At 52.3% G+C, this 10,373-nt stretch overlaps 1 protein-coding gene across 1 annotated transcript; it reads right to left on the bottom strand.

Moving 5' to 3' along the window:
• Positions 1-7,281: 7,281 nt before the first annotated feature.
• S100A9 (S100 calcium binding protein A9) lies at positions 7,282-9,794 on the bottom strand. The gene is made up of 3 exons (XM_054562887.1): positions 9,723-9,794; positions 9,174-9,362; positions 7,282-7,611 (listed from the first exon to the last, which is right to left on the bottom strand). Exons 2-3 carry the CDS (start codon positions 9,312-9,314, stop codon positions 7,414-7,416), a joined length of 339 nt encoding a protein of 112 aa, XP_054418862.1. The 5' UTR covers positions 9,315-9,362; positions 9,723-9,794; the 3' UTR covers positions 7,282-7,413.
• Between the last annotated feature and the right edge of the window lie 579 nt (positions 9,795-10,373).

Below are 10,373 nucleotides of genomic sequence, written 5' to 3'. Positions count from 1 at the left end.
TAAAGGCCTTTAAACCAGACCAAGCTGTTGTTCTGTAAACTGGAGTTCCTGCTTAACGCACTCACAGATATCTGTAACCGCTTCTGAGGGATATAGTCCACTGAGCCACACCAGCCAGGGCACTTCTGAGGGATATAGTATTAGAATCTGGTAAAAAATAACTAACTGACAAGAAAAAAACTCAGTGTGTTTGCCATTTTGAAAACATTCACCAGCCATGACTTTGTTTCAAAACAACCAACTGAATCATGAACTGAACTTAAATCTTATTTAAAAAAAAAAAAATTAAGGGTTCCCAAGCTTGGTCAAAATCCATCAGAGGCACCTGAGGGGAATGAGAGAGCGCTCAGCCTGGAATCAAATGGGTTTGGTTAGCTCTCGGCTCTACTGCTTCTTGGCTCTGTGAGTTTGAGCAAGTGACCTCCCTTCTTTGAACCTCAGTCTTTTTGTCTTTAAAGTGCAATATTTGGACAAGGTGATCTCTAGTCCCTTCATGAAAATGCACAACCTAGTCCCCTAACAGTGGGACCACGGAACAAGCCAACGAACATAAGGATTGTTAGAGCCACAGGATCTCAGAGACTGGATCTGTCCTCTAGCATTCTACCATCGATCTCTTGTCAGCTAGCTGCCATGAGATTTAGTCTCCAGCCATTTCAGAATGATCTCCAGCTTCCCCATGAGCAGTCAAATTTTTTGGATTTGCATCAAGTGTCCTATCGTCCTCTTGGTCTGAGATCCCCTCTCTTCCCTTCACTCACAAACATTGTTAAGTGTCTGCCCTCCTCTAGCACCAGGCAGCTGGGCCCTTCATTAGCTCTGGAACTCCTGCGAGTCTGCTGAGACCCAACCCAAATGCCACCTCCTCCTGGGAGCGCACCCACTCACACACCCTCACATTTCCACCTCCATCCAGTGTAGTTTTCAGCTTGGGGACACCAGGCCTCACTGTCTGTCATGCTCTTCGGCTCCTGGGGGCATGATTAGTCTTACAGAGGCCTCTGGGCAAGGGCATCGGTGAGCGATAAGGGGCCAATGTCACTCTCTTGGGAGTTATGTGTACACCACTTTGCCTTTCAGGAAAACATTTCAGACAGGTTCCTGGCACAACGCAAGTGAAGCCAACTTGGGTACCGGGGATTTGGAAGTCAGGAGAAGGCTCTGGACTCAGTGGGATGGCTGACAGAGCCCCAAAGCAAGAGTAGCCAGGATTCATCATTTTAACATGACCAATAGCAAGTCTTCAAATTTGAAAGAAAACAAACTAGACTGTAAAACTCTGACTTCCTGAATGTCTTTGATTTCTCTCATTACCTAACACAGCCCTTTCAAAACTCACTCTGAGGAAGCTTTCCTCATCCCTTCCCCTGTCTCTCCTGTCTCCATTCTAGCCAAGAAAACACAAAAACAAAACAAAACAAACAAAACAAAACAAAACAAAACAAACAAAACAAAACAAGACGAAAAACACCTCCTCTGTGCTCTGGGGGGTTTGTGCTCATCAGCCACCTTTGCTTCTCTTTCTCCCACAACATAATATTGAAAATATCTACTTGGGCGTCTTTTGCCCCCATGAAACTAAGAGCTCCTTGAGGATGAGGAGATTGGGTTCAGTCAGTCCTGCAGCAAGCCTCTGGTCCCCAAGCTTCTACTCTAGATCCATGATCTCTCCTCCACCAGAATGATCTCCTGCATTTGTCAATCATATTGTGTCACTTGCCTGATTACGACCCTCTGGGAGTTTTCCAGTGCTTGCCATTCAGATCTCACTTTTATTGTTATTGGTTCCCCACCTTTTCCCCCACAGTCACTTTATCATGTCACTCCTTTTTTTTTTTTTTTTTAAATCCTCACCTGAGGACCTGTTTGATTTTTAGAGAAAGAGGAAGGGAGATAGAGATAGGTAGATAGATAAATATATTGATTGGTTGCCTCTTGTATGCACCCTGACCCGGGAAAAACCGCAACCTAGGTATGCCCCCTGACCGGGAATTGAACCAGAAAGCTTTTGGTGCATGTAATGATGCTCCAACCAACTAAGCCACATGGCCAGGGCTATCATGTCACTCTTTTATTTTCTTTGGGGAACTCATCATCATCTGAATTTATCTATTATTTAATCCTCGTCTGATTCTCCCCTAGATGTAAGCTCAGGAGAGCCGGGATTTGCTTGGTGGGCTGGCCCGCCACCTCGGACAGTGCTCCAACGGCAGTAGCGCCTCCTTGGCCATCTCCTGAGTGAATGCATGGCTGCTGCACGTTGGAGTTGAATAGAGTTCCTGCTTTCTACCCAAGGGGATGAACAGTGGGCATACAATGCCAGTGAGATGCTGTGGCGGTGGAGGGGAGTGAGGAGCGCCTGGAGGGCAGCACTTGGGTTTGGGGGGCCTTGCTGTGGAGCAGACTCCTCTGCTCAGACCTTGGCAATACATGAAGGCAGTTGTCCTGAACCCCCTGCTTCTTTTTTCCAGGTTCAATAGGCTCAGCGCTTCAACTATTTTCCCTTGTGATTTTTCCTTCCACTATTTACAGGTACCTTGAAAGCTGAGCACCTTCTTTTGGAGGAGTCACTCTTGGTCAGGTGTGACCCCGAGTTACTTCCTGAAGGCACTCCCCTCCCTGGAACCCCAGTTACTGGGACTGCACCTCATTGACAAGACCAGGAGGGCAGAGAGCAGCCAGGGAGGAAGAGGCTGACAGAAGGGTGGGGAGAGAAGGAGTGGGGCAAGCAAGAAGGAAGAGGAGAGGCAGGGAGAGGCGGGGGAGGGAAGAGACTCGAGCGGGGGTTGCCCCCAGCGGCATGTCAGAATCCTGTCCCCCTGTTGCACCTTCCTCTGCTCCTCCCCTTAGGTCTTGGCAACCATCCACTTCCTCACTGTACAATCGACATATGACAATTCTGGGTGCCTGGGAAAACATGTGGGAACTCTTAGAGAAAAGGCAAAACCTGGGGTGCTCAGACAAGTCAGGTGGCCTTTCTGGTTGCTCACTTTCCCGGTGTCCTGGGGATGGGAGGGGGTCTGTGATATTGGGGGCTGGAGTCCCATCGGGGAGCTGACAGGAGACTCTGGGTGGAAGGATTATTTCAGACCTGAGGCCCAAGAGGCAGCAGGACTTGAGCAACCAGTTGTTTCAGTCCTGTTGTCACTGTGGTCATTGGAATGTCAAAATCCATGACATGGGGCTTTCTAAAATGTATGTTTTCAGCAACTTCTGGGAGGGGGGCAGGGCACTGAGGCTGGGTTCTGGAGTTTACTTCAGAGTGGAGTTTGTGTCAGGATTGTGCAAGATTGCCTCACCGGGCTGGCGAAAGCTGAAGCAAATCTTGGGAAACAGCGCAAAATTATACCCTGTCCTCCAGGGGTTGTAGGGCATGCCTGCCTCCCTGAGACGGGGCCCTGGGTACCTGAGACCCTGGCTGAATTCATCTTCTCGGAGAAGGCACGATGCGGCAGCCTCCTCCTGGGCCTTGTGCTGCGGGTCTCCTTCCCACCATAAATCCACATCCCGCAGGGAGACTTTCTTAAAATACAAATATGATTGTGTCATTCCTTCCCTAAACCCTTCACTGCTCCTGCCCTCCATTCTTTTGCTGAAAATGTGAGCTCTGTGGCCCAGCATCTGCCCCGCTCTCCTCTCTATGTCCCTCCTCCCTTTGAATCCTGGGGCTCCTCACTGCTGAATCAGCATCTGCATGTTTCTTCTGGGATGCCGGCCACCACTAAGCTTGTTGCCACTCTAATGCTTACCTTCCATGGTGACAGCCCAGCGGAAGGACAGTCTTCCCCCCTCGAAGTCCCAAGGAACTTTTCACCTGGCTGGCCTTTCATTTTCTGTATTTGAATTATTTGAGGCACTGTCTTGCCTGCCCTGCAGTCCTGAGAGTGCCTTACTGGGTGAAGCCTTCTTTATCACCGGACTCCTCGGGGTATTATAGTGTCTGACACACAGCGAGTCCAGATGAGTGTCTGTTGAGTGAAGGAATGGGTGGACTGACAAGTGAGTGATGTGATCATTCACCTCCACCCCTCGTTCCAGGAGCATCTCGCATCACCCAGGCCCTGGAGCACAGTCAGAGGATTGTTAAGCATCTGGGCAGAGTCTGGAAGCTTAGTGTGCAGCTGTTACTTCCTCATCCCTCTCGAAAGCCATCTAAAATTTCAGGTTCCACAGCTAACGACAGCAGACGACCTCTGATGACAGGTTCTCTGTTCTTCAGTAACTGTGATGTTGGGGAAACCCCAAAGTTCTTATTTTCCAAAAGGACACATTAATCATAGAAGTAGTCACCGATTCTTCCTTGGGGTGGAAATCTTAACCTGGACACTGACACTCTCGTTCCCTCTCAGAGGGAAGAAGCCAGCTCTCCTCTACTCAACAGAACCAGGTTTGGTTTTTTTTTGGAATGGAAGGTCCTAACTCACCTTGACCAGCTCTCTTAAATATGTTTAAAGAAAATTCCACAGGGCTTTGTAAAGTGGCTTGTTGTTGGGCCTCCCCTTGGGCCTAGAACAATATCCTGCTCTCAGAATGGGCTGGCAGAGCAATGAGGCAAAGGAAGAGTGCTTGGCTTCTAGAAGCTCTGTCCCCTGCCATCCTGCTGTTCCATCCTCTCCCAGCCTTTAGGTTGTACATGGACATGCCCCTAATGCCCAAAGGGGTCCCCATCTCACTCTCTAGCTCCATCAGGTCCTAGGACCACCCTACCCTCACTTACTCATCTGTAAGGCCCATGACAGCTTGCTCCCTGCTGTCTGGGTGGTGGCTGGCACCTGGGGACATGTTGGCGAATTAGCCACAGTCCCTGCCTTTGGGGCCATGTCAGACTTGCTGATAAGGTTTCCAATTCCACACTGGAGGTGCAAGGGGAGAGGTATCAGAGAGTTCTATGGGCCTGGCAGAGGAAGTCTCTATATACTTGAGGAATGTGAGTGGTTAGGGACGTCTTCATGGAGGCGGTGACGCAGAGACCCCAGGGGGGGGAGGACATTCCTGGAGCAAAGGTGCAGAGGCCAGAGAAAGGCTGGATGCCATTTAGGGAAATGTTTTGAAGAAGTGGATGGGTGGCTGCATGCGTGGAAGGAGTTAGGTTTTTCTGTGTCCCCGTGGATGTGGAAGGAAACTAGCATTAATGCCTAGCAGGCCCGAGGAGACGGCTTCTGGCTCCATGTAACAGAAGACTTTCTAAGTGTCAGTGCCAAAGAGTGCGAGCTCGCTTTCCTGGAGGCGAGCAGGCAGGGCCCCGGCTACCACTCGCCATGATGTGGCGGAAAATCACTCAGGGGTGGGGCAAGAGCAGGCTGGGTTAAATTAACAGTGTTCAAACTTCGTTTAAAGACAGATCTCTTTATTTAAATGCAAACTTCTAGTGCACAACAAGTAAAGGCTGGTGTGACTGAAAAAACCTGCGGGGGGCGGGTGGTGGCTTCAGACTCCATCACCTGGCTGTCCCTTACTGCCAATTTGAGATTCCATGACGATACCCAGAAGGCTCCCACCTGCTGAATTCTCTCCCACCCTCCTTTCTCCGTACCTGAGGAGAGCACACAGAACCTGTGAGAAATTTGAGAACATCTGAACAGTCAATATTTGCTGAGAACCTATTATGTATCAGCCACTACGCTAGGTGCTGGCAGTAAAACAGAGAATGACAGATGGCACAAACTAGGAGTTCATAGACTAGTGGGAGGCAGACTCACAAATATACTTGTGGCACATTCCCCTCCCTTCTCATCCCCTGCCTCTTTTCCACCCCTATTTGCTTCTCTCCTGCTCCCAACCCTACCCTACCCCACCCCACTTTACCTCTGACAGAGCTCCGACCTCCCAACTCCCAGGCTGCCTCTCTTTCCCTTCCGGAGTTGCCCTCAGAAGGGGCGACCCCTACGGGGACATGAGAGTGGTGGCTCTCAGAAGTGATGTCGCCAGATGTCAGGTCCCTGAGTCGGGCAGGGAGGGAACTGGGGGCTCCTAAATTCTGTTGCGCAAGCTCAGAGCCTGAAGAAGTACCTGGAAACACCCTCTGCCCTGCAGTGGGCGCCCTTGTATTCTTGCACCCACAGCAGAGGTCCCAGGGCCCTGAGAGCAGAGGCCCCTGTGGTCCGCTGCAGCCAGGCTGTGTGGGAAAGCAGAAATCTGGAAATCTGAAATCTGACCCGCAGTCCCCTTCTTCACGCTCAACTCGATGGCTGGGGAGTGAGCTGGGAGGTGCAGTTACAGAAGGTGGTTCTGAGGCCCTTTCCTCTCTGCACTATCCTGGCCAACTCCACTGCTGCAGGACTTTGGGCTGGTCCCTTCCGCACTCTGCGTCTTGCTTTCCTCATTGTTAACACGGGGGATAGATGATTCTGTTGGTCTTTTTTCTGTGGAAGGACAGAGCAGGGAAGACACCCTTGATTCGGGCCATGGTCTTTGGAAGGCTCAGCCCAGCCTGGTGATGCTCTCAAGCCAGAGGGCAGAGAAGTCTCTTGGATATCTCCAAAATGGGTGTTGGGGTCTGCAGGCTGCTGGAGGAGGGAAGCTGGGAGCCAGGCCCAAGAATGGGTTTTGCAGAGACAAGCAGGTGCTCCTGCTGGCCTGAGCAATCACCTGCTGGAGGCACCTTGGTCACTTCGGGGAGATCAGTTTGCCCTCAGGCTCAGAGCCAGAATCGTGAGGCCTGAAAGGCTCCCTGGACCCAGAGTCCAACCTCCTCACGGGGCTGTGGGGCATGGGGTTAGGCTCCCCGCGTTTCATCCATGTGCTCACCTGCCCAAGTACCCACGGGGAGGAGGAGAGACACTTCATTTAAGAGACACCAGCTGCTCTCGTGGATTCAGAACTCCATTTGTGGATAAACACACCCAATCTGCCCTTGTTTTCAATGCCCAAACTCTGGTATCCTTTCTCAGACATGGTCTGTCTAGTATATTCCAGAGGAATCAGGCTCTATGAGGAGAGAGATGGCTGTGTGAACAGCATTGGGCGAAGGAGCCATGGCTGGCATGTTGAGAGGATGGGATATTCCCCCTTTTGCTTTCTTTGGTGACAAGGGCCAATGTGACAGACTGGACAGGGAAGTCCTGAGCTGGGTTGGCACGACTAGGACATGAGCAGTAGGGGCTGAGGTCAGAGGTGAGGAAATGGCCAGGGAGGTAAGCACATGGGCTCCTGACAGAACTACGTTTCCGAGGTTCTCATCTTGTTTCTACAAATGAAGGGGCTCAGTCCCAGTGAAGGGGCACGGTGTCTAACCCAGACCCCTGGGAAGGACGGGGCTGGGTGGAAGAAGCACGCACAGCATTGGCTTGAAGTAACACTTTATTTCACTCCAGCCCTCAGCCCTGAAGCTAAGGTCATGTGGCACACAGCACTGGTGCCCTCGTTGGGCAGGGACGGGGTGGCCGGGCCTCCTGATTAGTGGCTGTGGCCGCCCTACTTTTGGCCTTCTCCAAAGCCTGGCCCGTGCTCGTGGTCTTTCCCTTTGTGGGTGTGCTTGTGCATCTCCTCATGGGCTGCATTCGTCAGCCTGGCCACCAGCATGGAGAACTCCTCGAAGCTCAGCTCCTTGTCTCCATTTGTGTCCAGGTCCTCCAAGATATCTTTTATGGCTCTTTCATCCCTCTTCTCCTTCTGTAGGTTGAGAGACAGGAAGGTCAGGGCTGTATGTGGCCAGGGCTGGGTCTGGGTAGTATAGCAAAGGACCCGATGGCAAAGGCACAGGGAAACCTGGCTCCTGGGCCTCAATCCAAAAATTGAAAATGACCATTGATGGAGTGCCATTTACTTTCCAATTATTGTGCACCCACTTGGGTCTGCCTCAGAGCCAGTCCTGTCCCGTTCCCTCTGCCACTGTCTTCTGTGCCCCTCCTTTCCTTGCCTCTTCCTTCCCTCTCATGGTTACAAATCAGTGATGCACATTCAACCTGTGTAACCGGAAGCACCCGAGGAAGAGAGGATCATTGGGATCTTGTGTAGGGACAGAGAGCAGTGAGTTCGAGCAGGTTTCAGCTATGCCACTTGTTGGCTGGGGCACTTAGCTAAGTCCGCCCCGGAACCTGCAGGTGCCCGGGTCCTCTCCCAGACCCTTCCGTCCTGCTGTGCGTCCGCACCGTCTATTTTTTCTGCACTTTGCCATCGCCCTGGGGAAGACCAGTCATCACTCCTGAGCAGCCCACTGGCAAGGTTCCAGCTTTCCCTCCTAGCCTGTCACTCTGCTTCTGGCAGAGGGGTAGGGGTGAGGGATGGCACAGGCTCAGGCCTCCCACTTGCCAGCACCACCTATGCTGTGGACCCTGACCCAGTGTCCTGCTTGCCGAGGTCCCTCCTATGGAGGGCCGTCAGCATCCCTGACATTGCCCACTGCTGCAACTCTCCACCCCAGTGAGGGGGGAGTGGCTTGAGGGCAGGCTGGCCACCTACCCCAGGACATGGGCTCCAGGCATGGAGCCGAGACTGCGAGCCAGATGTCCCCCACTTCTTAGTCCAGGCCTCTGTTCCCCCAAAGTCCCCAAATTTGTAAAGAAATCAAAAATATCTGGCGGGACAAATCCTTTTCCCTAGAACTGCCTCATCCTTTTTGGATTAGTAAATACAGGTCACATTCCGTGAGCGGGGGTGCACGTCTGGTGCTGAGCAGGTTTCCCACATGCTGTTTGTTTGTTTGTTTCCTCCGAGGGACCCTTCAGATCCAAAGAGCTCCCTCAGGTCTCCTCCCACTCCACCGGAGGCTCAGTCTCCTTGGCTTCTGCCAAGGCTCAGCCTCAGCTCAACGGTCACCATCTCAAAGGAGCCCTTCTTTTCCACCTAACTAGTCGTCTCTCCCCTGCCCAGCCCAACTCACCTACAGCATCTCTCTTACTTTCTTGCAGGCACATATTTATATTATCTGTGCTCTTTATCAATCCACATCTTTGCTGTGTGTCTCTCCGGTTGGGACACCCGGTCCCTGTTCACCACCACACACCCCTGTGCCCGGGACTGGGCTGGCACACAGCCCAGGATCAGTCACTCTTCCTTGACTCTGCCAGTGCCATCTAACCTGGAACTCCTGCAGCGACAGGGTGCCGCTGCCTCTGCTGGCTGGCTTGAAGGCTCACATTTTCCCCGTGACTGGTTCAGACTGCACCCCCACCCCCCATCCTGAGCCCAGACTGTTGCCAGGCTGGGCCAGGCTGCCCGAGGTCCAGTGCTACCTTGAGGAAGTTGGGCAGCTCTTTTTTCACCATCTGACTGAATTCTCTCTGGTTCAGCCTGTCATGGTGGTCCTGGCGCCTGGAGTACTGGTGGAAAATTTTGATGACGGTGTTGATGCTGCCTTCCATCTGTGACGGCATTTTGTTCCTGGTCTTCCTGTACTCTGAGCAGAGTAGAAGCAAGGGGTGCTTAGGAAAAAAAAAAAAAAGGCTGTCACACTTCCTTGACACCTCCTACTGGTTGCTCACAGAAATGAAGGGGAAACACAGAATAAAATGAACGTGATTTTTATTGAACTGAGAGATGACCCCTGTCCCACACATGGGAGAAATGATTTTTAGAATATCGGGAGAAGGTCAGAAAGCAGAGCACTTGAGAACAGGAGGCTTCAGCAGAACATAACCTAACAAAATGGGAAGGAAGCTTTAAAGCCAGTGAGGTAGTCAAGGAGGGCTTCCAGGAGGAGAGTTTGAAAGGAAGATTGGTAGAAGGTGCAAAGAAAGACTCAGCAGGCAGGCTCCTGCCAGGGAGGCCGGCAGCTTACTCACCTAAGCTGAGGAGTCTCACAGAGGAGTTTGACAGCGTCCTGTGGGCCCAGCATTTATAGGCCTCCACTGGCGGGGACACAGCCCTCTACTGGGAAGATTGCTTCACAGGTGAGCATGCGGTAACTCAGAGCTGGGCCACCAGGAAGGGGCCTGGGGCGGAACAGGAAATGTTCACATAGATCCTTTTGCCTATTTGTGAAATTCCCAGTTCTGGGTTAGGAGCTGGTTGGGGAGGAAGTTGCTTGGTTAGCTTACTTCTCCTCCACCCCACCCCCTGCCCTCACTGAGCAGGCCGCCTCTCCGCTGGCACCCTGCCCGCCCCTCCCCCCATCCTTGGGTTTGCACTTTCCTGTGTTAGCCAGTGGCTGGTGGTGGGCTGAGGGCCACTCTGCCTCGCCCCCGTAAACAGCCCAGCGAGGATGGCTGAGCCTTCCCCTTCCTGGCTCTGTGATAACTGCTCTGTGGAGGGCGAGGGGTTGGAGTGGGGCTTTTCGATTCGCAGGGGGTGAATCTGGGTTAGAAGGGTCAGGGTGGGGTGCGGGGGTGAGGTGGTCAATCCCCTTGTATTGCAAGGTCACATAGCTGGTTGGTGACAGAGCAGGAATTGGGTTTAGATACCCTGGTTCCTGGCTAAGAGTGATTGGATTACCC

Source organism: Pteronotus mesoamericanus, unplaced genomic scaffold (genome assembly GCF_021234165.1).
Source record: "Pteronotus mesoamericanus isolate MK-2021 breed Mesoamerican mustached bat unplaced genomic scaffold, CSHL_Meso_final scaffold_705, whole genome shotgun sequence".
In the NCBI taxonomy this organism is placed as follows: domain Eukaryota; kingdom Metazoa; phylum Chordata; class Mammalia; order Chiroptera; family Mormoopidae; genus Pteronotus; species Pteronotus mesoamericanus.
Note: the sequence above shows the minus strand (reverse complement) of the source record. Positions and strands in the feature narration are given on the sequence as shown.

What these genes read in the sequence shown, in the direction of transcription:
- S100A9 (XM_054562887.1), bottom strand. Translation starts at nt 9,314, where the DNA reads ATGCCGTCACAGATGGAAGGCAGCATCAACACCGTCATCAAAATTTTC. An exon ending in AGCTGCCCAACTTCCTCAAG is followed by an intron (nt 7,612 to 9,173) that starts GTAGCACTGGAC and finishes CTCAACCTACAG; the next exon opens with AAGGAGAAGAGGGATGAAAG.